Source organism: Streptopelia decaocto (genome assembly GCF_964273445.1).
Source record: "Streptopelia decaocto genome assembly, chromosome: 9".
Lineage (NCBI taxonomy): Eukaryota > Metazoa > Chordata > Aves > Columbiformes > Columbidae > Streptopelia > Streptopelia decaocto.
Window position 1 is genome coordinate 21,478,370 of NC_138664.1, and position 27,085 is coordinate 21,505,454.

Consider the following 27,085-nt stretch of genomic DNA (forward strand, 5'->3'; position numbering starts at 1 on the left):
AGCAGAATTTCTGCTTTAGACAGATGGTCTCTAACCAAATGGCCAAGTGCATCCAGTGCCTCCTTCCATGCAGCACTGGTTGTTCTGGAGATGGGGTATGATCAGGCTCTCCACAGGGCCTCTAAATCCACTGAGCTGGGTCCTGTCCCAAAAGTGGTTCAACCTTTCTGGACCATGCAACTCAGAGAGCACAGTGAGGGCCATGGCAGCTCTGTGCACACTGTGTGTTCTCAAGAGCTGATTTCTGAGCCACTTGTTCCACGCAGCCCATTTGTGCTGGACTAGTTGCATGAACCTTCATCTGGGCTTTTGCACTGGGTAATGCATGAGGAGGTCCTTGTGAGATCAGGATTCAGTTAGGTTGTTCTTCGGTCCTAGGCGTTCAAATCTAGCTTTCAGCTGAGGTGTTATACCTGTTGTACATGTCAGCAAGATGAGCTGGTGGCAACTTCTGTACTTATAGTTACAAGGCAGGTGGAGGACAGTGAAGTACATCTGCAGAGAGAATTGAGGACAAGAAAGACAGATTGAAATTGTGTTGTCTCTGTGCTCTGTGTTTCAGCTTTGCCTCCCTCACCCAGAGATGTCTTGCTTCAGACCCTGTATCCCACCACCTTGTGGTTCCTCTGGCCCAACCCCACTTGCAAGCAGCTGCAGTGAGCCCTGTGTCGCCCGCTGTGGTGACTCGACAGTGGCCATTGAGGCCGCCCCAGTGGTGGTGACCTTGCCGGGCCCCATCCTCACTTCTTTCCCTCAGAACACAGTTGTGGGATCCTCTCTGTCAGCTGCTGTTGGGAGCTCCCTCAGCACTGGGGGGGTTCCCATCTCTTCTGGGGGTTCCCTTGGTCTGAGTGGGTCAGGGCTGTGCCTGCCTCCCCCCCGCTGCCGTCTGAACTGCTGAACCTGGTGCATCGTCCCTTCTGGAGGAAGAATGATGGGGATGGCACAGCAGGAGTGTGGCCAGGCCTTGTTGATGGGCTGGGTGTCCTCATGCCAGCTGGCAGGAGGGACCTGTGCCCACGGCTCCTGGCTGCACGTCAGGCCTCGCTGTGCCTCCTCTGGCTCTGCTTTGCTCTGAGCTCCTTGAGAAAGGGCTCATTCTCTTCTGCTTTGCTGAACCTCCTGGTGCTGGGGGAGGGTGCTGGAGTTAGGGACTGCTCTTGCTGGGCTGGGATTGCCAGCAGGTGGAGCAGGATGGGGAAAGGCAAGCACTTTGTGTTTCCAGCTTGTCCTTGGGAAATGGGCTGTTCTCTGTGTTGCCCTGAACCCTGCAGATGTGTTTCTTGGTCTCTGTTCTGTGCCACTGCATTTGCTCCTTCTCATTAAAGGCTTTGTGCAGCATAGCTGGAGACTCATGGTGGTTTGTCCTCCTCCTCTGTCGGTTGTTCAATCGCTCTGCAAGAAAGAGGGAGAACCTGCTCTTTCCCATGACAATGACTGTGTCCCCATGCAGAAACAGTGTCAGGGTGGGTAGAATTCCCTGACAGGACACCAGAAGACCAAAAACAAGCAAGTAGGCAAGAGAAAGGCAGAAAAACATCAGAGTAATGGATTTCACAAGAAGCAATGGACAGGAGAGGAAATAAACTTAATGCCAGAAACAGTGGTGGTCTAGATGGGGAAAAGGTTCCCAGCAAGGCTGTAGATTCTCCATCTTTGAAAATGTCTAACAGCCACCCAGACAAGGCCGTCAACAGCCTCCTCCTCTTGACCCTTCTTTGAGCCAGGCTTGGCCTGCATGATCTGCACCTCAGCTCTTGTGTGATTTGCTGAGCCGCTGCTGGATCCCCCATCCAGAAGCACCCACCAGGAAAAAGGGAGCTGAGACGGGGCAGGGCCAGAGCTCGGGAAAACTGCAAAGGTTTGTTGGGCAGAGGGCAGGAGAAGGGGCACTGGTGTCAGTGCCAGGGCTGGGAGCACAGGAGAGGAGGGCTGATGGGAATGCATTAGAGAAGTGACCCAACAGCAAGGCTGTGGAGGTGTGTGCATGCTGAGGAAAGCTCTGAGAGAGCTAAAACTTGAGGTCCCACTGAGATTTGAACTCAGATCGCTGGATTCAGAGTCCAGAGTGCTCACCATTACTCCTGCTGAACACCTGTTGTCTTTCTCCTGTGGCCACCCCGGTGCAGCCATGTGGTCCTGGGTGAGCCTGGCACTCTCTCCAGCTCCCTGACCATCACCAAGTACAAACTCCATTCCTCCATGCCCACCAGGCACCCACTACTCACAGGGCTTTTCAAGGGAAATCCAGAGCTCTTTGCACACGCCTGACATGTCTTATGTTACAAGACCCAGGCTCCTGAGCCCTGAGAATCTCACTTTCTGTTCATAAGACCTGTTTATGAAGTTTCCAGCTTAAGCTCTTCAACATTGCCCCTCACAGAGTGCATTGATCGACCAGAGATGGGTGGTTTGATGCTTGTACTTGTGCTCTCTGCTGCTGCTTCCCTGCACCCCCATGTTGGAGACCTTGCAGTATCTGGACTACTTTCCTCTGCTAGGATTGTCTTGGCTGACTTCAAACCCTGCTCCTTTCTTCCAGGACACACTGTTCCCTTCAGTCCCAATGTGGTGTCTCCCTCAGTGAGAATGGCGTTCATCTCCTAAGGCTGTTCCAGACTCCTTCACACCAGGCTCCTTTACCTGCACGAGCAGGATGCATCTTCCCTCTGCTCTTTCCCACTCTTTTCATTCCTTCCTCCTCTCTCAGCCTGGCTTTTTCTGCCCTTTCTCGAATATGTCTTCACAGAGGGGCCACACACATTGCTGATGGCTCAGCTTTATGGTGCAGCAGGTGCACTGCAGAGCTGGAACTGTCCGCATCCCAAACCGGTCTTCCCCTTCCCTCTTGACACAGAGGTGGTTCCCACACTAACAGGCTTGTCCTCCTCCCTAGCTGCAGAGCCCTGGAGGTCCCCTCTTGTGTCTGGGAAGGTGGAGACTGAGCTGCCTGGTGGGAAGGGAGAAACAGCAGTGTCCCCAGGACATCCCCTGCCTGCTGGGGAACTCTGTGCTGTGCTCTGGCAGCTGGACCACAGCCTCCTCTGCCTTGCTGATGGGCACTTTGGAAGTGGTGCCTGCAGAGAAAGCAAAGGAGAAGGTGTCAGTGGCAGAGAGAGGGGGCTCAGGCTGTGGGACAGCCCTGGGCAGCCCTGGGTGTCCAGGGGGCAGGAGGGCAGCGGTGCAGGGAGCACCTGGTGGACGCTGCAAGGGAGAGGCAGTGTCTGGTGGGGCTGGAGCGAGACCAAAATCAAGTAGCAGAGGATGGTTTCGATCCATCGACCTCTGGGTTATGGGCCCAGCACGCTCCCGCTGCGCCACTCTGCTCCCCCCAGCAGCTCTGCACGGACCTCCCCAGCCCTGCCTGATGCTGCCTGGACCTGCCAGCACCAGCGCTGCTGCTCAGGCCTCCTGCCCTCCTCTTCCCTGCACCCATCACCAGGCTGCATCGAGCTCTCCCTGCAAACCTCAGTGCCCCTGCATTCGGGCTGGCAAGCGCAAGGGCCTTGCTTTGTCCTTCTCCCCTCTTCGGCAACCCTTGCCATTCATACAGACTGGGGGACCAGATGCTGGAGAGCAGCTCCACAGAGAAGGATCTGGGGGATCTGTTTGACAGTAAGTTGGACATGAGCCAACAGTGTGCCCTGGCAGCCAAGAGGTCCAACCGTACCCTGGGGTGCATCCAGCACAGCATGGCCAGCCAGGTGAGGGAGGGGACTGTCCCGCTCTGCTCTGCACTGGAGCGGCCTCACCTGAGACACTGTGTGCAGGGCTGGGTGCCACGGGATAAAGAAGATATTAAGCTACTAGAGAGTGTGCAGAAGAGGGCTAAAAAGTTGGTGAAGGGTTTGGAGAGGAAGCCAAATGAAGAGCAGCTAAAGTCTCTGGGTTTGTTCAGCCTGGAGGACACTGATGAATAAAGTCCACTGGAGTTTCTATGGGGTCTCTCAAAAGCATGGGAAGACACAGCCCCATATTTACCGTAATCCCAACCACAGGTGATTTCTCCTCCTTTCCCCATTGACTGAGGTACTTGGAGCATACAAGCTTTGCGATCTGCCTTTCGTATTCAGCCAGCAACATCCCCTTATGTGTCCCCCCACCAACATGCCCTGTTAACTGATTGGTTAAACCTATAAGTTTTAGCTTGGAGAAGAGGAGACTGAGGGGTGACTCATTCATGGGGATCAATATGGAAAGGGAGTGTCAGGAGGATGGAGCTTGGCTCTTCTTGGTGACAACCACTGACAGGACAAGGGGCAATGGGTTCAAACTGGAACACAGGAGGTTCCACTGAAATCTGAGAAGAAACTTCTTCATGGTGAGGGTGGCAGAGCCTGGCCCAGGCTGCCCAGGGAGGTTGTGGATTCTCCTTCTCTGCAGACATTAAACCCACCTGGACACCTTCCTGTGTAACCTCATCTGGGTGTTCCTGCTCCATGGGGGGATTGCACTGCATGAGCTTTCCAGGTCCCTTCCAATCACTAACATTCTGGGATTCTGTGATAAGTCTGTTGCACTCCATTTTGTTCAAGATACGGTCCTGGTCACCACTGTAAAAGGCAAAAAGATAAATATGTCAGCAACATAAGGAGCGCTAAGGGGAATCTTCATCCCCTGATGGATACAGAGGGAAACATATTGACGAAAGGTGAGGGAAAGGCTGAGGTATTAAATGCCATCTTTGCCTCATTCTTAAATAGTCAGAATAGTTGTGCTCCAGGTACCCAGCCCCCTGAGCCAGAAGACAGGCATGGGGAGCAGAATCAAAACTCAATAATCCAAGGATAAATGATTAGCATCCTTCTACACTACTTGGACATCCACAAGTCTAAGGGGCCAGATGAGATACACCCAAGGGTGCTGAGGGAGCTGGTGGAGGTGATCACTGAGCCACTTTCCATTATCTATCAGCAATCTTAGCTAACTGGGAAGGTCCCAGTTGACTGGAAGTTGGCTAATGTGATGCCGATCTACAAGAAGAGCCTTAAGGAGAACTTTGGGAACTACAGACCTGTCAGTCTAATCTTGGTGCTAGGGAAGGTCATGGAGCAGATGATCTTGGGTAATATCACATAGCACATACAAGAGAACCATAAGATCAGGCCCAGTCAGCATGGGTTTATGAAAGGCAGGTCCTGTTTGACCAACCTGATCTCCTTGTACGACAAGATGACCCACCTAGCAGATGAGGGAAAGGCTGTGGATGTTGTGTAGATTTTAGTAAGGCCTTTGACACCATATCCCACAGCATCTCCTGGAGAAGCTGCAGGTCATGGCCTGGATGGTGTATCTGCAAAGGATAAGGAACTGGCTGGGTGGCCGGGCCCAAAGACTTATGCTCAGAGGAGCCAAATCCAGTTGGTGGTTGGTTATGAGTGGTGTCCCCAGGGCTCAGTACTGGGCCCAGTTTTGTTTAACCTTGTTTTCAATAATCGGGGTGAGGGGATAGGGTGCACCCTCACTAAGTTTGCAGATGACACCAAATTGGGTGGGAGTGTTGTTCTGCTGGCAGGTGGAAGGCCATGTACAGGCATCTGGACCAGCTGGATCACTGGGCAGAGATCAATGTTCTGAGGTTCACCAAGGCCAAATGCCGGGGCCTGCACTTAGGTCACAACATCCCTATGAACGCTGCAGGCTCAGAGTGGCTGAAAAGCTGCCTGGCAGAAAGGGATTTGGGAGTGTTGATTGACAGCTGACTGAACATGAGCCAGCAGGGTGTCCAGGAGGACTAGAGGAGTGGTTGTGCCACTGTACTCGGTGCTGGGGATGTATCACCTTGAATAGTGTGTTCAGTTTTGGGCCCCTCATCGTAAGAGGGATATTGAAGTACTGGAGAGAGTGCAGAGGAGGTGATGAAGCTGGTGAGGGGCTGGAGCACAAGTGTGATGAGGAGCAGTTGAGGGAACAAGGTCTCTTTAGCCTCAAGCAAAGGAGGCTGAGGGGAGACCTTATTGCTATCTACAACTGCCTGAAAGGAGGTTGGAGAATGGAGGGGGTTGGTCTCTTCTCCCAAGTAGCAAGTGATAGGACAAGAGGAAATGGCCTCAAGTTGACCAGGGGAGGTTTAGATTGGATATTAGAAAAAAATATTTCCTGGAAAGGGTTTTCAGGTATTGGAACAGGCTGCCCGGGGCAGTGGGGAGTCACTATCTCTGGAGGGGTTTAAAAGGTGTTTAGGGAAGGTTCTTAGGGACATGGTTTAATGCTAGAGTTGGGTTATGGTTGGACTTGGTGATGCTGAGGGTCTCTTCCAACTGAAATGATTCTATGATTCTATGATACGATTCCATGACATGGAACTGTAATCCAGGCTAAGACTGAAGGTGCTGAATGTCCGTGTAAAGTCACACAGAATCTCAAAATGAAGCACTTATAAACTGCTGCACCCCGCACTAAGGTTGAGATTTGGTACCCAAGTACACATAGATATCTAGTGCTCTTAGAAATGTCCTTAATTCAGAGGCATGAAGTGTGACAAAGAACCTGCAACAGACGTGTCCAGTTCTGGATCCAAAGGCAAAGTCATGGTAGGATACTCGAGGACATTTAACATGTCTGTAGTAGTTCATGTAAATACAGATCAATTGTTTCACCGTTCACCAGATCCCTCCAGGGTTCTGACTCAGTCAAATGTTGACAATATCATGCTCATGTTATGTCCTCCCAAAGCATAACACTTGCTAACTCTCTTCAGCTATACAGGAGCTCTGAATGACCACAGGGTCATTCAGCTGCCTTAGCAGAGTTGTTAAGTGATTTCATATCTTAGACATCTAGGACACCTGCATGGGACTTTCAGCTCTGCCTCAAGTCCTGCAAGAGGCACAAATGCATCTGTATTAGAAGCTGGAGACCACATGGGCTGCCATACACATTGCATCTAAATATGATGGAAGGAGCATCAAGTCCATGAATATCTCAACTTTGATTTAGATCTACACAATTACCTTCTTAATGTGTTAAACTACATGAGATAATCCATCGTTTTCCAATTTCTTGCAAAACAGTGTCCTGAGCTCTCTCTTAGAAACAGGAGAGGTGGAGTAAACTACATTCTGAGCCTTGTCCTTGTTTTAGTCACATTCCTCCAGGAACGTGATTTTTTCCCTAGCAGTTTTTTCAGGGCAGTTCTCATCTCGTGGTTCCTAAGAGTGTAGATCAAGGGGTTCAGAGCTGGGGTGACAGTACTGTACAGGAGAGACACTTGCACATCCCTTTGAAGGGAGCTTCCTGAGGAGGGTGGTGTATAATTGAAGAGCACTGGAATGTACAACAGTGCCACAACAGTGAGGTGGGAGGCACAGGTGGAGAAGGGCTTCCATCTTCCTTCCTGGGAGTGGACTTTATGGAAGATGAAGCAGATGATGTAGAGGTAGGAGAGGACTATGAGAGCAAAGGAGCCTAGTGCAACAGATGTGGCAACAACATTGAGGAGGGTCATGTTGAGGCTGGTACTACTGCAAGCCAAATTCAACAGTGGCTTGATGTCACAGAAGAAGTGATGAATGTGGTTGTGGCCACAGAAAGTCAGCTGAGAGGTCATGACTGAGTGTATCATGGCATGCACAAAACCAATGGACCAGCTGGCCGTGGCCAGCAGCAGACAAGTCTGGGGGCTCATGACAAGGGTGTAGTGCAAAGGATTGCAGATGGCCACATAGCGGTCATAGGCCATGGTGGCCAGTAGCACAGCCTCAGTGCTGCCCAGGAAGTGGAAGAAGTGGAGCTGGGCTAAGCACCCACCAAAAGAGATGGGCTGATGTCCAAAGAGAAGGCCAGTCAACATCTTGGGAACAGTGACTGTGGAGTAGACGATGTCCAGGCAGGACAAGTTCCCCAGGAAGAAGTACATTGGTGTGTGAAGACAGGGCTCAGCTATAACCATGGTCACAATGGCACCATTTCCCAGAAGACTGGTCAAGTAGAGCAACAGGAAGAAGACAAAGAAAAAGTGCTGCAGCCCCTGGATATCAGTGAGACCCAAGAGGATGAACTCACTGAGCTCCGTCTGGTTCAGCATTGCTAGAACAGGAAGAAACAAAAGCAAAATGTCAACATTCCACCGTTGTGAGCAGCAAGAGCATTACAATACTTCAGACATGTAATCAAACACAATAGAAATGATGTGCGCATGATGTATGTATGTATGATGTAAAACAGGACTAAGTTCTCAGATTCACCCACATTCATATTTCAGTTGTCCTCATCTGTAACTTCCTGCTGCAAACCATGATCTCATCAATCAAGCACATAACTAATCATGTGAATCACTCTTGATGCTTTCTTTCCAGTATTGTGCCTACATTTCATTAAGTCAATTACAACTTTCACGTTTTTAATGGTTGCCATCTCTTCCAGACAATTCTTCCATCTCAAAAACTGCACAATTTCCAATTTTGTATAAACAGCCTGCAGAAGGTGCCCCAAGATACCATACAGTCATCAACGCTTCTTTTGGATGCTGATGAGAATAAAGGAAGAGGCTGCCTGAGCTTGTGATCACAAACTGCTTTTGCTATTGGACTGTATTCTTTGCCTAAAGAATGTCTCTTGGTTGCTCAGCAGCAGACGAATGGGACAAAAGCCAAGATCTCATCTCCCGCAATACTGTGATGGAGCAAGACTGAACTTGCAGGAGACAAGTTACCTGGTGCAAGTTACACACGAGCGGGCTCATCCCACTGAAAGTCGGTCATACTGCCCAATGAGACAACACGGTCAGTTCTGTCACCATCATTCGTCTTCTGAAATGCAGATGAGTACACACTTGCTTTCAGTTTTTTTTCATAAAGAACAAAGAACAAAGTCCTGACATTATTTTAGTAGAGCAGGCAGGCACAGCTATTTCTGGCTTACAACAGAGACTGCATATTTTACAAGATGAGTAGTTTTCTCTGTACATTCAATGCAGTGATGATTAAGATTGACGAATCCAACTAAAAAAATATAATTACTAGCAAAATATGACTTTTAAATAGGTTAGAACATATATAGATATATCTCACAATCTTTCTTGTCCATCCTGTTGTAGTATATACCTCTATTGAAAACAGGTGACTTTTGAAAACCATTATGAGAGGTCTCCATCCCAATCACTCCTTTTCTCATGCTTCCTTAGCTTATTATTTCAGTGTGAAAACAGGAAACAAGCAGAGAACTTTCAAACTGATTTAACAATATAAGACCTTGAGCACGTAGGCTGAAGGTAATTTATGCACATATGAAAATACTTTCAGTCTGATCTTTGAACAAGCTCCATTGGAAACATTAGGTTTGATAATATTACAGCCTTATCAACATTTTAGTCTGTAACCTGCACTGCAAGAGTTAGAGATGCCATTCTCTGTGCAAGACCAATGCTTCAGTTTCTTCCATGTGATTTGCCACCTTTAGGCTTCAAAGCCCTCCTCATTGAAATGAATCTGCAGAAAGACAGCATTTCATTCAGGTGTGTTCCACTACCTCCTCTGGTTCTGCCTGTTTTTCTCAGCCAACCACAGGTGATCTAATCCCTTTCCTCTCTTCCTTCTGAACATCTTTTTTTTCTTCTCCTTCTACTACTTCCCTCCTGTTTCACAGGTGCTGACTAATATTTTCTCTGATTAACTGATGAACACATCCAGTCAAATAGTTCTCCCAATCTGCTTTTTTCTTTTATTGATTTTTTTTTATTGTTTTAAGACTCTACATTAAATACAAATGCAAAGACAAGATTTTTCATGCTGAAGCTTGCCTATTTTCCAACTATTTATCTGATTAATCATAAAAAAGACATGAATTCTGCACAAACCTCACTGTCAATCAGCACTTTTCTCATTGTAGTAGGGCTCTCTGATTGAGAGTTAGAAAGCAAAGCTGAGGATAAATCAGAATATTTTGTGGCATTAAGAGACCGAGAATTTCTGCTCTCCTTTTTTTCTGTGGTATCTCCTTGGCATTCCTGTAAATGAGAGATCAGTACTGCAGCTGTGATGACAATGACTACTATGAGTTCTCAAGGGCTTGTAGTTATTCAGGTAGGATGCATGGAGGAAGCTTTGCAAATGGTACTAGAAATCTCTGATGACCTAGTTAGAGGAGGAATAAAGATTTTCCTTCACGTACAAAATATCAACAACCTCATGTGGGAATTAAATTTCCTATTGCTTTGATCAGTCTCCTGAGATGAGATTTCTGAATCAATGGGGAATTGCACAGCAACGTAGCCTTGCCTGAAGAAAGTGCGTAGATGAGCACCCGTAAAACAGAAAAGATAAAGTAAAACCGTCCACAAAAACCAAACAACCAAACTACCCTGCTCCCCCCTAAAAGATCTGACACAAGGATCTCCATCTCGGTGCACGGAATTTATGGCTGGAATTCCTCCTGAGTTGTGCAACCCCAGCTGACCTGAAGCAGTGTTTGGGCATCATTTCCTAAATCTCTTTCAAATAATAGAATTAGAATTAGTATTTGTGAAACCTCACATTTGTTCCATCCATTGTGCTCTCTTTGGATTTCTGATGTTTTATTTTTGTTGTGGTTTCACAGATAAGGATGAGATTCTGGCGTCTTTGTAGCAAAATATTTGCCAAATTTGCATCTCAATGTCAGGAGTCAGCCCAAGGGCTCCTGGTTTCCTTTCTGAAGCAAAGCAGCCACCCATAGAAATTGTGGGATCCATACCAAGGTCTGGCTGCCCTACATACCACTCCAATAGTAAGACAGTTTTGGTTATTCTTGGTTTATAATCCCACACCCAGGTCCCACCAGCAGCAGAGAAGAGATTGAAAATAAGAAGCTATAAGATGATAGGATAGACTGCAGAGATGAGGTGCAGGGCTCACCAGGTGAGTGCATTGACTGGCCCTGTTTTCATGGGACCAGTCCATTTTATACCCTTTCCTGTTTACCCTCCCTTTGTTTCTCCCTGTTTACCTTCATCGAGTCATTGGTTGACAAGGTTTGGTTCTTCTCAATGTCTGCCTTATTGTTTGTCCCTTATTACCATGTCAAGGGACTCAGTTTATTCTGCAATTTTCTGCAACTGCATAAGCATCGTACCTCTCACACTCCCCTCTCTTGTGGGGAGAAAATTAAAGGGAAGTGAGAAGAGTTGTGGATCAAGGTAATGACGGTTTAATAAGGAGAGAAAAACCTGTGTACAGAAGCAAAAGTGGACTTAATTCACAACTTCACATCATCAGGCAGATGTCCAGCGACTTCCTAGGAAGCAGGGACTCAGCATGCCTAAGTGTGGCTTGAGAAAACAAACACCTAACCGTGAACACTGTCTCATTCTCCTCCATTTCCTGAGCTTTTCTTGCTGTGCGAAACCTCATATGGTATGGAATATCCCCTTGGGCAGTTTGGGCCAGCTGTCCTGCCTGTTTTCCCTCCCAGTCTCCATCCTATCCCAAGACTATGGGTCTTTGTGGAGAGAAAGACTTGACTCTGAACAAGCACTGCTCAGATATAGCCAAAATATTGGTGTTTTTCCAACACTCTTTAAGCCAAAAATGCAAAGCACACACCACATTAGCTGCTAGGAAGAAGGCTGACTCCATGCCAGCCCAACACAGTACAATCTCCTCCCCTCATTCCATGCCATCTGCATCATGCTCAGGTCCAACATTCTCTGAAACATCGAAGTATCCTCTGACCATCCCATGCACACATTGTGTTATTTCTATAACCGACCGAAACCTTTCCACTTGCCTAACCCACAATGCATTAAAATCTTTCATCCTTCTACCCCATGCCTTTATTTTCATTTCCTATTTTATCAGTTTTTTATTCCCAAAATCCACTCTTAGCAACACTTGTTACATTTACTACCGTAGTGGATTGGGCTGCTGCTGGACTCCCACCCAGCTGTTCTCTCATGTCCCCTCCTCAACAGAACAGGAGGAGAAAATAAGATGAAAAATCTCTTGAGATAAGAATGCGAAGATCATTGACTGATTACCATAGAAGGCAAAACAGGCTAACTTGGGGATAATTAATCTATTTTTTGCCAATTAAAATAGATTGGATGGTGAGAAACAATGACAAAACAAAAACACCTGCCCCCACCTCTCCTTATTCTTCCCAGGCTAAACTTCACTCCTTCATTCCCCTATCTCCTACAGTGATGTGATTTAGGTATTAAAGACACAAACTGGAAGAGAAAATACTGCTTGGGTATAAGCAATTCTAGAAATGGGACTGAAATGAGATCGAAATAAGCTGAGAGAAAGTAGAAGCACGAGCTCCATTTCACTTTGATGAACACTCCCTCTGGCAAGGCAGAAAAAGAATCAGACAGAAAGTACCAGGTTCAATGAGTTATGGATCCATCCCCTCCCTTAGCTTTCCCTCAGTCTACATGAAAAGGGAACTAATTAAAACAAAGCTACCGCAGCGAGCTGGCGGTGTTTCAGCTTATCCTTTCTGTCCTGAACTGAGCAAGTTACTAGCTAGTTTGGGAAAGAGATCTCTGTTCTGAGTGGAAAAAAATCAGATCAAGTCTAGACTAGAATCCAATCTCTCCCACCAGTAGCAAGGACACTTGCAGGAGACACGGCTCCTCCCCTCCAATCATGAGCTACTAACTTGATTCTCAATGCATTATTGAGGGTTCTTTCTTGAGGGGAAAATGATCCAGGCTATAACTTTTGCATTGATGGAGAGGAAAACAAACATCTGTTTCCCAAGCCAGAGAGTTTGTCTGCTTAATGGACATGGAGGGAGAGGGGGTTGGGGGGATAAGAATTTTGTAATCTACTTTGTAATATTCCTACTATGAGCTGGGTTTACATGTTTGTTTGCAAGGCCCGAGGTACAACAACTATAATTTATTCCAATACGCCAAGTAAAAAAGGCCAGATATTTCAAGGACATTGTATGGAACTGAACTGTATAGGCCTCTGAGGCCTACGTGCCAGCAAGAGAGCAAGAGAGCAAGAGTCGAGCAGCCTGCGTGCCTGACGTGACTTTGTGCAGCCTTGAGTGAAAATAAAAGAGTGTCCAGTGAAGAAAAGAGTCAGCAAGACAGCAATTTTATAAATACTTTTTGCTTAACACTAGAGCTTGTGCAGATTTGTTAAATCCAACCACTTGTTAGTTTGCAGCGTGTGAACAGTAGTTATTATCCAATTACATGCAGTATTCTGATGGGTGGATAGGTCAAAAAGATACTTAGGGAGAATTGTAACAAACAATAAATGTCTTCACTTGAATTCACATTGGATGTGTGGAGCCTGTGGTTTTCGCCCTTGGAAGTGGTGACCCCGACGTGATCCGCAAGAAGTTACAGAGGGTGGACGACTGCGATGAGGAACGGACTCAGCTGGAGACGGCGCGGCTGGACCGTGACCGGGGCGCAGGCTGCGGGCTGTGTCTCTGCTGTTTGCTGCGGTAGCGACAGGGGAGGAAGAGGATCCGAATATCGATGCAACGGACAACAGAAGAGGTGAGCAGCTGGAGCGAGAGGAGGTGGGGCAGAATATCTCTAATGAAGAAGAGGCAATACTACTGCTCCTCTCGCATATCCTCTCTAGGAGAGGAGTGAAGTATGAGGAGAATAACCTAAAAAGACTATTGATATGATGCAGGGACAACGGGTTTCCTACCAATCCGTCAGGAGCTTTTCAAAGAGAGACTTGGGAAAAAGTGGGAAATGCGTTGTGGGAAGCAATCAGCCACACTGAAAAATATATTAACAGCCTTGCAACCACCTGGTGACTGATAATTTCTACATTGAAACAGTTAAAAGCCGAAAAAAATGTTACACACGATGCCTTCCCGGCTTTGAGTCCAACTTGCAACAGTTAAAGGACAAAAAGGCTGTTATGAGCCTCAGTGATTTGGAACAGGCATTTCCAGTTCAATTGCAAGCGTTTGCTCCTGATCCAGCAAAGTATTCACTCCCAGAAGAAAAGCCAACAGAGGAACAGTCTGCGCCTTTCTGAGGGAAGAATTGCCAAAAAAACAGAACCAGTCTACTGACGATATGGACATTGATCAAAAAGCACCCTCCAATTCAACGAAGAAGAAAGAGTTTTTTCCTCCTTTGCCACCGTCTACACTGCCTACTCCTCAACTTCCGATTGATCCTGGGATTCCGATGAAGCCTAAATGGGCCCAAAAGCTTATTCGGAAGCTAGAAGATTTGGAGAGACAGCAACAGATTCAACAAGCTCAACTAGAAGACCAAGAATGCAGAGAGGACATTACAATGTATAAATTGGAACAGAACATCTCTGGGGGGGCAAAGGGAGGAGATGCAGGTGGCAATCCTACCAGGAGGTGCCAAGGTATTACATCCATTACTTGAGGGGGAAGTTTTACCATCTGTGTATCCGGTAATGCTGGGAGGTACAGGGAATGACGGGAGAAAGAACTCTAGTTACTGGGCTCCTTTTCCCTGGGAAGTAGTCAAGGAGGCGAGGAAATCAGTAAAAGAACACGGGTTACAGTCACCTTATACTCAGGCACTTATTGATAATATTTTTACTACTTAATCTTATGAATCCATTGGATTCATGAACGTCGATGCAAATGATATTAACAACAATTCAGCAGCTACTCTGGTGGACACGCTGGTATGATATGGTACAACAAGTAGTAGTACAGAATTTAGAAAGGGGTGACGGAGATCCATTAAGAACAGCGGCATTTGATATGCTCACAGGCCAGGGAGAGTTTGCTGATGTACAAAGACAAGCTAGGCTCTGCTTGTGCCGATATTGCATCTGTCAATGCACTTAGCTAGGGAAGCATTGAAAACTCTGCCTGAGGATGAGAATATTATAACGCCATATACTAGTGTTAAGCAAGGTCAAAATGAGCCTTACATGGCCCTGGGGGTCCCAGAGAACCATGCAGTGGGCAAGAAATGGGCTGATGGGTCAGGCTCAAAGGGTTCCAGTAAACAGGTTTGTGTTGGGCTGCTGAGCAGCCACTACAGGGTCCTGCAGGGATCCATCTTAGGGCCAGATATCTTCATAAACAACTTAAACGCAGGACTTAATGGAATGTTAAGTAAGCTCACCAATGACACAAAACTGGGAGAAGATGTTTTTTGGTTTTTTTTGGAAGGAGGGCTGCGGGTGGGTTGGTTGGTTTGGTTAGTTTTGGGAAGGTTTTGTTATTATCTAGTCTCTGTGGGCTGCTTTATTTTCACTCTTCTACTTTGCAGGTGCTCATCTACACACTACGTTGCTGTGCAATTCACCATTGATTCAGAAAACTCATCTCAGGAGACTGATCAAAGCAATGGGAAATTTAATTGCTGTTGATATTTTGCACATGATGAAAAGACTTTTTGCTCCTCTAATTCGATCATCAGAGATTTCTGGTAGCATTTGCAGTTTGCTCCTTGCATCCTACCCAAATAACTACAAGCCCCTGAGAACTCACAGTAGTCATTGTCATCACAGCTGCAGCATTGATCTCTCAGCTACAAGAATGCCAAGGAGATACCACAGAAACAAGGAGAGTAGAAACACTCTTAACTCCACAAAATCCGTTGTTTTGTCCTCGGCTTTGCTTCCTGGCTCTCAATCAAAGGGCCCTACTGCAATGAGAAAAGTGCTGATTGACAGTGAGGTGAGGATTGTGCAGAACTATTTTTTTATATTACATAATTTATATAGCTGGAAAAATAGGAAAACCTCAGCATGAAAAATCTTGTACTTGCATTTGTGTTTAAGTTAGAAGGAAACTAAAATAACAATAACAATAAAATTGAAAATAAAAGAAAATAAGTTTGGGAAAACTATTTTCTTTTGACTGCATGTGCTCATCAGTTTATCACAGAAAATATTAGTCAGCATCTGGGAAACAGAAGGGAAGTGTTAGAAACAGAAGAAAAAGAGATGTTTAGAAGGAAGAGAGGAAAGGGATTAGATCACCTGTGGTTGACTGAGGAAAACAGGCAGAACCAGAGGAGGTAGTGGAACACACCTGAATGAAATGCTGTCTTTCTGCAGATTCATTTCAATGAGGAGGGCTTTGGAGCCTAAAGGTGGCAAATCACATGGAAGAAACTGAAGCATTGGTATTGCACAGAGAATGGCATCTCTAACTCTTGCAGTGCAGGTGACAGACTAAAATGTTGATAAGGCTGTAATATTATCACATCTAATGTTTCCAATGGAGCTTGTTCAAAGATCAGACTAAAGGCATTTTCAGAGAAATATGGTCAGTGTTCCAGAGTGGACGCATGTGTGCAACATGCTCATGTTCTTTTATGGTGAAATCAGTTTGGAAGTTCCCTGTTTCCTGTTTTCATGCTGAAAAACTAAGCTAAGGAAGTATGAGAAAAGGAGTGATAGGGCTGGAGACCTCTCATAATGGCTTTCAAAAATCATTTGTTTCAAGTAGAAGTATATAGTACAACAGAATGGATGAGAAAGACTGTGAAATGTACCTATATATGTTATAACCTCTTTAAATGATGTATTTTGAAAGTCATTATTTTTTCATTAATTGGAGTGATCAATTTTAGTCATCACCACTGCATTGAATGTACAGAGAAAACTACTCATCTTGTAAGATTTGGGGTCTCTGTTGTAAGTCAGAAATAGCTGTGCCTGCCTGCTCTACTAAAATAATGTCAGGTTTTAGTTCTTTATTTTGTATGGTTGGGAATTACCCAGAGACGAACGATGGTGACAGAACTGACCGTGTTGTCTCATTGGGCAGTATGACCGACTTTCAGTGGGATGAGCCCATTTGTCTGGAACTTGCACCAGGTAACTTGTCTCCTGCAAGTTCAGTCTTGCTCCATCACAGTATTGCGGGAGATGAGATCTTGGCTTTTGTCCCATTCGTCTGCTGCTGAGCAACAAAGAGACATTCTTTAGGCAAAGTATACAGTCCAATAGCAAAAGCAGTTTGTGATCACAAGCTCAGGCAGCGTCTTCCTTTATTCTCATCAGCATCCAAAAGAAATGCTGAGGACTGTATGGTACCTTAGAGCACCTTCTGCTGGCTGTTGATACAAAATTGGAAAGTGTGCAATTTTTCATATCTCAGAACTCTCTGGAAGAGATGGTAACCATTAGAAATGTGAAAACTGAAATCGACTTAATGAAATGTAGGCACAATAGTGGAAAGAAAGCATCAGAAGTTAGAAGTTTTATTGATGGGATCTCGAGTTGCAGCAGGAAGTTGCATAAGAGTACAACTGAAATATGAGTGTGGGTGAAGGTGAGGAAGTAGCCCTGAATCACATCTTACATATTCTGCTGTTATGCATAGGTGGAAGGCTTTATTTGAAGATTTTCTTGGTTCTTGACAGAAATAGGAGAAAACTACATTCAAGTTTTTTTTCTCCATGTTAGTTTCTTTTGTGTTTGATTACATGTCTGATGTTTTGTTATGCTCTTGCTGCTCACAACTGTGGAACCTTGATATTTTGCTTTTGTTTCTTCCTGTTCTAGCAATGCTGAACCAGACAGAGCTCAGCGAGTTCATCCTCTTGGGTCTCACTGATATCCAGGGGCTGCAGCACTTTTTCTTCATCTTCTTCCTGTTGCTCTACTTGACCAGTCTTCTGGGAAATGGTGCCATTGTGACCATGGTGATAGCTGAGCCCCATCTTCACACACCAATGTACTTCTTCCTGGGAAACCCGTCTGGGAAACCTGGGAAACAGGCCTCTGAGGCCTCCGTGTCCAGCAAGACAGCAAGAGCGCAAGAGTCGAGCAGCCGACATGTCTTACGTGACTTTGTACAACCTTGAGTAAAACAAAAGAAAGACTGTCTAGTGAAGAAAAGAGTCAGCAAGTCAGCTATAATATAGATACATTTTGTTTAATATTAGAGCTTGTGCAGAACTGTATAATCCAATCACCTATTAGTTTGCAGCGTGTGAACAGTAGCTATTGAGCAATTACAAACAGCCTTCTGATGCATGGACAGCACGTGGACAGGTCAAAAGGTACCTAAGGAGAGTTGTAACAAGCAATAAACGGCTTCGCTTAAATTCACATTGGATTGTGTAGAGTCCATGATTTTTCACCCTTGCAAGTGGTGACCCCGGCGTGATCCGAAAGGAGAATTTACGGCGAGGGGACGACTGCTGAGAGGAACGAGCCCTGCCTGGAGCTGGCGCAGCTGGACCGTGACCGGGACGCCGTCTGCGGGCTGCGTGCCTCCTGAATGATGGCTGCAGAAGCGATGGAGGAGGAATAGAGGATCGGATATCGTTGCAACGGACAGCCAAAGAGGTGAGCAGCCAGGGGTGAGGGGAAATGGGGCAGAATATATCTGAAGAAGAAGAAGAAGCAATACTGCGTCTCCTCTCGCATATCCTCTCTAGGAGAGGGGTGAAATATGAGGAGAGTAACCTCAAAAGACTATTAATTTGGTGCAGGGACAATGGATTTCCTGCCGATCCGTCAGGAGCTTTTCAAATAGAGACTTGGGAAAAAGTGGGAACTGTTTTGTGGGAGGCGATCAGTCACAGAGAAAAATATATTCTTGGCCTTGTAACTGCCTGGCAACTGATAATTACCACACTGAAACAGTTAAAAGCTGAAACGACTGTTAAACAAGGCGCATTTGCAGCATTAAGTTCTATAAAAGAAGAAAAGACTATTATGAGCCTTAGTTACTCAAAACAGGCATTTCCAACTCAAATGCCGATTAAGGTGCAAGTTTTTGCTCATGATCCAACACAATATTCAGTTTCAGAGGAAGTGCCGGTAGAGGAACCGTCTGCACCTCCCTTGTAAGAAGAACCACCGAAAAAACAGAGCCAGCATACTGGCGACATGGAAATTGATCAAAACGCACCAACCGACTCGACGAAGAGGAAACTATTTTATCCTCCTTTGCCGCCATCTACACCGCCTACTCCTGAACCTCTGATTCATCCTGGGTTTCCTGATAAGCCTAAATGGGCCCAAGAGCTTATTTGGAAACTGGAAGGTTTGGAGAAATAACACCAGATTCAACAAGCTTATTTAGGAGATCAAATGAACAGAGAAGACATGATAATACATAGACTGGAACAGAACATTTTTGATAAGCATTCTGGGGGGGCGGTGGGAGGTATGGGAGCTGCAGAGGGTGCTGTGGGTGGTAATCCTACCATGAGGTGGCAGGGTGTTATTAAAAATGCATTGCTTGAGGGGGAAGTTTTACCATCCGTGTATCCAGTGATATTGGGGCGTACAGGGAATGACGGGAAACAGAAACCTAATTATTGGGCTTCTTTTCCTTGGGAAATAATTAATGTGGTGAGGAAATCAGTAAAAGAATATGGGTTACAGTCACCTTATACTCAAGCATTTATTGACAATATTTTTACTACTAATCTTATGACTCCTTCAGATTTGTGTACGTTGATGCAAATGATACTAACACCAATTCAGCAGCTACTGTGGCGAACGCGCTGGTATGATTTGGTACAGCAAGCAGTAATACAAAATCTAGAAAGGGGGGATGGAGATCCATTAAAAACAGCGACAGTTGATATGCTCTTAGGTCAGGGAGACTTTGCTGATGTACAAAGACAAGCTAGATTGCTTGCACCAATATTACATCAGTCAATGAACTTAGCTAGAGAAGCACTAAAAACACTACCTGAAGATGGAAAAGTTATACCTCCATATACTACTGTTAAACAGGGTCAAAATGAGTCCTACACAGAATTTTTAGAGCATTTACGTGAAGTATTGGAAAGGTCACAGTTAACTGATCCGGTTCGTGAATCACTGCTTGTGACTTTAGCAGTGGACAATGCTAATCCTGCTTGCAAATAGATTTTACAGGCGATGCCAAAGAATTCTACTTTAGCTGATATGCTAGAGGCATGTTCAAGGGTGGGTGCACCAGAAGAGCACGGTGGTTATATGGCTAATGCTTTTGCAGCAGCCATAAAGCCATTAATTCAAAAAGGTAAACCGGAATCAGGACCTTTGTGTTATAGTTGTGGAAGATCAGGTCACATAAGAGTGCAGTGCAAAGCAAGTAAGCCGAGACAACTGACAAAGGAATCTGGTAGTGCCAACACAGGTGTCTGTACTCGTCAAAAGTTTGGACACAGGGCTGTGGATTGCAGATCAAGATTTACTAAAGATGGTGGACCTTTGGGAAAGGGATCACTGAGCGTGGGGAGGGGCAGCGCGATGGCACAAAACAGCAACCCTCACAGGCAGGCTGTTTGGACAGCAGCGCCGCCGCCACCTCAGGGAGTGCAGGAGAGGATGTCTCAACAGCAGTAGAGACAACTCTGGTGGATTCACAGGTTTGCTGCATTCCTACTGAAATGCACAGACCTTTGGGTTGGGGGTTGAGTGCACTACTGCTGGGGAGATCTTCTACATCCAGAAAAGCAGTTTTTGTTTTACTGGGAATAATAGATGCTGATTTTACCGGAGTGATTTCTGTTATGATATGGACACTTTTTCCATCAGTTCATAATCCAAAAGGGTAAAAAATTGGACAGTTAATTCTTCACACACCAATGTACTTCCTCCTGGGAAACATGTCCTGCCTGTACATCATCTACTCCACAGTCACTGGTCCCAAGATGTTGACTGGCCTTCTCTTTGGGCATCAGCCCATTTCTTTTAGTGGGTGCTTGGCCCAGCTTCACTTCTGCCACTTCCTGGGCAGCACTGAGGCTGTGCTCTTGGCCACCATGGCCTACGACCGCTATGTGGCAATATGTAATCCTTTGCGCTACACCCTTGTCATGAGCCCCCAGACTTGTCTGCTGCTGGCCACGGCCAGCTGGTCCATTGGTTTTGTGCATGCCATGATACACTCAGTCATGACCTCTCAGCTGACTTTCTGTGGCCACAACCACATTCATCACTTCTTCTGTGACATCAAGCCACTGTTGAATTTGGCTTGCAGTAGTACCAGCCTCAGCATGACCCTCTTCAATGTCATTACCACATCTGTTGTTCTAGGCCCCTTTGCCCTCATAGTCCTCTCCTACCTCTACACCATCTGCTTTATCTTCCATAAAGTCCGGTCCCAGGAAGGAAGATGGAAGCCCTTCTCCACCTGTGCCTCCCACATCACCGTTGTGGCACTGTTGTACATACCAGTGCTCTTCAATTATACACCACCCTCCTCAGGAAGCTCCCTTCAAAGGGATGTGCAAGTGTCTCTCCTGTACAGTGCTGTCACCCCAGCTCTGAACCCCTTGATCTACACTTATAGGAACCCGGAGATGAGATCTGCCCTGAAAAAAATGCTAGGGAAAAAAAACTCTTTCTTGGAGGAATGTGACTAAAACAAGGACAAGACTCAGAATTTAGTTTACTGCACCTCTCCTGTTTCTAAGGAAAGAGCTCAGAGGGACATTGTATTGCAAGAGACTGGAAAACAACCAATAATCTCATGTAGGTTAACACATGTCACGAAATATTACACGGAGGCACCCCGAGATTAATTTAAGGGACAACAGAGTCCACAACAACTTTTATTAAACCAGTGAGAAACAGGGTTCTTGCACTCCACAAGTGACTTAAATACAGGTTCGGATATCAGTTGAGGAAATAATTTGAAGGGGCAGCAACTAATACAACAGTGGTCCACAGTGTGCATGCACGTGGCTGCACCAAAACAATGCCGGAGCCAGCCTTGGGTCCCAGAGAAGCACACACTTGCCAAACACGGTGCAGGATTATTCTTTTTAAAAGAGATGCACGTACTCGTAGTGAGTACGAGAAGTGTGCACTCGCAATTCCGCGAGGGTAAATTTATAATACACTCGCAATTGTGCGAGGAAATAATTTACTTACACATGCTAGTGTGCACGGAATCCTACGCGTGCTTATGTGAAAGCACGGGAGGAAAATACACTCGCGGTTGTGCGAGGGGCTCTCAGCGGCCACTCGCGACTGTGCGAGGATTAATTTAAAGTACCCGTGCAAATGTGCACGGAAAATATATGTGCAAATGTGCACGGAAAGTGTAAATATGCTCCCAATCCGCGAGAAGTTTTACTTACACACGTGGTGGCAGGGCAAGTGGAGTCTCCATCCCGGGGAGCGGGGGGGGGGGCCCGTGGCTCCCGGCGGCAGTGGCCAAGCTCGTGCTCCGAGGGACCCGCACAATGGGCCGAGTCGCCGACGAGAGTCCCGTTTTTTATACTGGCTGATCAGATTTTGACGTGTAGGCACTCTAGAAGCTTCTCTGCACCCCCACACTGTTTGTGGGATGCCCCTGAAGCCTCCAAAACATCCCCCACACTGGCCGCAGGCACCCAGCGGCTCAGTGGCGCCTCGGCACTCCCTTCTCCTAATGGCCCTGGGTGGTGTGCTCTGGGCCACACAAAAGAAGCTGTTAGCCTCAAGCAGCGGAGAAAAGAGGGCGATGTGCCTACTCCTTCCAAAGAGAAAGGGGGGAAGGGGAAAGAGGGGGGTTGCATTCCACGACAACACATTAAGAAGTTAATTGTCTAGATATGAATCAAAGGGGAGATATTCATGGACTTGAAGCTTCTTCCATCATATTTACATGCCATATGTATGGTAGCCCATGTGGTCTCTGGCTTCTAATACAGAAGCATTTGTGCCTCTTGCAGGACTTGAGGCAGAGCTGACAGCCCCATGCAGGTGTCCTGGATGATCTAAGATAAGAAATTACTTGGCAGCTCTGTTTTGGCAGCTGAATGATCCTCTGGTCGTTCAGAGCTCCTGTATAGCTGAAGAGAGTTAGCAAGTGTTATGTTTTGGGTGGGCATAACTTGAGCATGATATTGTCGACATTTGACTTGAGTCAGACCCCTGGGGGGATCTGGTGAATGATGAAACCATTGATCTGTATTTACATGAACTGCTACAGACATGTTAAATGTCCTCGAGTATCCTACCATGACTTTGCCTTTGGATCCAGAACTGAACACGTCTGTTGCAGGTTCTTTGTCATACTCCATGCCTCTGAATTAAGGACATTTCTAAGAGCACTAGATATCTGTTTGTACTTCTGTACCAAATCCCAACCTTAGTGTGGGATGCAACAGTTTATAAGTGCTTCATTTTGAGATTTTTTGTGTCTTTACACGGACATTCAGCACCTTCAGTCTTAGCCTGGATTACAGTTCCATGTCATGGAATCGTATCACAGAATCATAGAATCATTTCAGTTGGAAGAGACTCTCAGCATCACCGAGTCCAACCATAACCCAACTGTAGCACTAAACCATTCCCCTAAGAACCTTCTCTAAACACCTTTTAAACCCCTCCAGCGATGGTGACTCCCCACTGCCCTGGGCAGCCTGTTCCAATGCCTGACAACCCTTTCCGGGAAAATTTTTTTCTAATATCCAATCTAAACCTTCCCTGGCACAACGTGAGGCCATTTCCTCTTGTCCAATCACTTGTTACTTGGGAGAAGAGACCAACCCCCTCCATTCTCCAACCTCCTTTCAGGCAGTTGTAGATAGCAATAAGGTCTCCCCTCAGCCTCCTTTTCTTGAGGCTAAAGAGACCTTGTTCCCTCAACCACTCCTCATCACACTTGTGCTCCAGGTCCTTCACCAGCTTCATCATCACCTCCTCTGCACTCTCTCCAGTACTTCAATATCCCTCTTACGATGAGGGGCCCAAAACTGGACACACTATTCAAGGTGAGACCTCCCCAGCACCGAGTGCAGTGGCACAACCACTCCTCGAGTCCTCCTGAACACACTATTCCTGATACCTGCCAGGATGCTGGTGGCCTTTTTGGCCACCTGGACACACTGCTGGCTCATGTTCAGTCGGCTGTCAGTCAACACTCCCAGATCCCTTTCTGCCAGGCAGCTTTTCAGCCACTCTTCCCAGAGCCTGCACCGTTCATGGGGTTGTTGTGACCCAAGTGCAGGCCCCAGCACTTGGCCTTGTGTGCTGGTTTGACTGAAAACGTGTTAACTTTCTTGGTGCAGTTAGAAAACTTTCCTTTTTCATAGTAGCACACTCATTATTTGGACTTAGTTGAGAACAAGCAGATAACACCCCAACACAGAGTTAATGTTTTTAATTGCCTTGGTCTGAGAGCCAAGGACATTCTGAGCACCTTTCTTACAGGTGTGAGGCATCAAGGAAGGGCGGCAGAAATGGAGCAGAGCTTGACTGACATCCAGACTGATCAATTTGAGTATTCCACCCCATTAGTATCCTGCTAATGATTTAAGGAGAGTTGGGCAGCTAGAAATTTCCAGTTTTGGCTCTAGTGATCTCTCTGTTTTTTCTCTCTCTCTGTTGGTAGCCAGAAAGTTCAGTTGGGACACTCAGCCCAGTCTTTTGCCATTTTGCGGAGGCCTCTGGGCTTCTCTGCCTTTTTCCTCTCTTTCTCTCTGGGATCAGCTTTAGGACCAGGTGTGGCTTGCTGGGATTAGCTGCTCATTTGTGGACAGAGTTTACTTGGAATTGTTTTAAGTATATTTTATTTCTATTATTTATATATCTCTCTATATATCTATATATATCTAGATATATCTATATATCTATTTACTAGTAGTGTATTAGTATTTTGTTATTTTATTACACTGTGTTTATCTCAATCCAAGTTTCTCCCTTCCTTTTTGATTCTCTCCCCTGCTGGGGTGGGGCAGGGGAGTGGGAGAGCGAATGGCTATTGGTTGTACTGCTAACTTGGGTTAAACCATGACACCTTGTTAAACCTCAGACACTTGCCCTCAGCCCAACGATCCAGCTGGTCCAGATCCCTCTGTATGGCCTTCCTACCCTCCAACCGATCAACACTTCCACCCAATTTGGTGTCATGTGCAGACTCACTGAGGGTGCACTCAATCCCCTCATTCTGATTATTGACGAAGAGATCAAACAAAACTGCCGCCAATACTTAGCCCTGGGGACACAACTCATGACCAACCACTAACTGGATTTGGTTCCTTTCACCACAACTCTTTGGGCCCGGCCATCCAACCAGTTCTTTACCCATTGCAGATACACCATCCAGGCCATGAGCTGCGGCTTCTCCAGGAGATGCTGTGGGATATGGTGTCAAAGGCCTTACTAAAATCTAACTATACAACATCCACAGCCTTTCCCTCATCTACTACGTGGGTCATCTTGTCGTACAAGGAGATCAGGTTGGTCAAACAGGACCTGCCTTTCATAAACCTGTGTTGACTGGGCCTGATCTCATGGTTCTCTTGTATGTGCTATGTGATATTACCCAAGATCATCTGCTCCATGACCTTCCCTAGCACCAAGATTAGACTGACAGGTCTGTAGTTCCCCGAGTTCTCCTTACGGCTCTTCTTGTAGATGGGCATCACATTAGCCAACTTCCAGTCAACTGGGACCTTCCCAGTTAGCTAAGATTGCTGATAGATAATGGAAAGTGGCTGAGTGATCACCTCCGCTAGCTCCCTCAACACCCTTGGGTGCATCTCATCTGGCCCCTTAGACTTGTGGATGTCTAAGTAGTGTAGAAGGATGCTAATCATTTATCCTTGGATTATTGAGTTTTGATTCTGCTCTCCATGCCTGTCTTCTGGCTCAGGGGGCTGGGTACCTGGAGCACAACTGTTCTGACTATTTAAGAATGAGGCAAAGATGGCATTTAATACCTCAGCCTTTCCTTCATCTTCTGTCAATATTTTTCACTTTGTATCCATCCCTCTGTATCCCCTACCGCTCCTTATGTTGCTGATATATTTTACAGTGGTGACCAGGCCCGTATCTTGAACAAAATGAAGTGCAACAGACTTATCACAGAATCCCAGAATGTTAGTGATAGGAAGGGACCTGGAAAGCTCATGCAGTGCAATCCCCCCATTGAGCAGGAACACCCAGATGAGGTTACACAGGAAGGTGTCCAGGCGGGTTGGAATGTCTGCAGAGAAGGAGACTCCACAACCTCCCTGGGCAGCCTGGTCCAGGCTCCGGCACCCTCACTAGGAAGAAGTTCCTTTTCAAATTTCAGTGGAACCTCTTCTGTTCCAGTTTGAACCCGTTGCCCCTTGTCCTGTCACTGGTTGTCACCAGAACAGCCTGGCTCCATCCTCCTGACACTCTCCCTTTCCATATTGATCCCCAAAAATGAGTCACCCCTCAGTCTTCTCTTCTCCAAGCTAAAACTTATAGGTTTAACCAATCAGTTAACAGGGAATGTTGGTTGGGGGGACACATAAGGGGATGTTGCTGGCTGAATACGAAAGGCAGATCGCAAAGCTTGTATGCTCCAAGTACCTCAGTCAATGGGGGAAGGAGGAGGAATCACCTGTGGTTGGGGATTAGGGTAAATACATGGCTGTGTCTTCCAACGCTTTTGAGAGATCCCATAGAGATTCCAGTGAACTTTATTCATCAGTGTCCTCCAGGCTGAACAAACCCAGAGACTTTAGCTGCTCTTCATTTGGCTTCCTCTCCAACCCCTTCACCAACTTTTTAGCCCTCTTCTGCACACTCTCTAGTAGCTTCATATCTTCTTTATCCCGTGGCACCCAGCCCTGCACACAGTGTCTCAGGTGAGGCCGCTCCAGTGCAGAGCAGAGCGGGACAGTCCCCTCCCTCACCTGGCTGGCCATGCTGTGCTGGATGCACCCCAGAGTACGGTGGGACCTCTTGGCTGCCAGGGCACACTGTTGGCTCATGTCCAACTTGCCGTCAAACAGAACCCCCAGATCCTTCTCCATGGAGCTCCTCTCCAGCATCTGGTCCCCCAGTCTGTATGAATAGCAAGGGTTGCCGAAGAGGGGAGAAGGACAAAGCAAGGCCCTTGCGCTTGCCAGCCCGAGTGCGGGGGCACTGAGGTTTGCAGGGAGAGCTCGATGCAGCCTGGTGATGGGTGCAGGGAAGAGGAGGGCAGGAGGCCTGAGCAGCAGCGCTGGTGCTGGCAGGTCCAGGCAGCACCAGGCAGGGCTGGGGAGGTCCGTGCAGAGCTGCTGGGGGGAGCAGAGTGGCGCAGCGGGAGCGTGCTGGGCCCATAACCCAGAGGTCGATGGATCGAAACCATCCTCTGCTACTTGCTTTTGGCCTCGCTCCAGCCCCAGCAGACACTGCCTCTCCCTTGCAGCGTCCACCAGGTGCTCCCTGCACCGCTGCCCTCCTGCCCCCTGGACACCCAGGGCTGCCCAGGGCTGTCCCACAGCCTGAGCCCCCTCTCTCTGCCACTGACACCTTCTCCTTTGCTTTCT

General features: G+C 46.8%; 1 protein-coding gene and 1 pseudogene across 2 annotated transcripts; one reads left to right on the top strand and one right to left on the bottom strand.

Annotated features, from left to right (window-relative positions):
• Positions 1–7,054: 7,054 nt before the first annotated feature.
• LOC309443848 (olfactory receptor 12D1-like) lies at positions 7,055–8,026 on the bottom strand (the record flags this gene model as incomplete). Its single annotated transcript, XM_082061121.1, has 1 exon — positions 7,055–8,026. One exon carries the CDS (start codon positions 8,024–8,026, stop codon positions 7,055–7,057), a length of 972 nt encoding a protein of 323 aa, XP_081917247.1.
• A 9,390-nt stretch (positions 8,027–17,416) lies between these two features.
• On the top strand, positions 17,417–21,222 carry LOC309443849 (olfactory receptor 12D1-like; annotated as a pseudogene). Its single transcript has 2 exons — positions 17,417–17,607; positions 20,470–21,222. The product of its transcript is annotated as an olfactory receptor 12D1-like (transcript).
• The last annotated feature ends 5,863 nt before the right edge of the window (positions 21,223–27,085 follow it).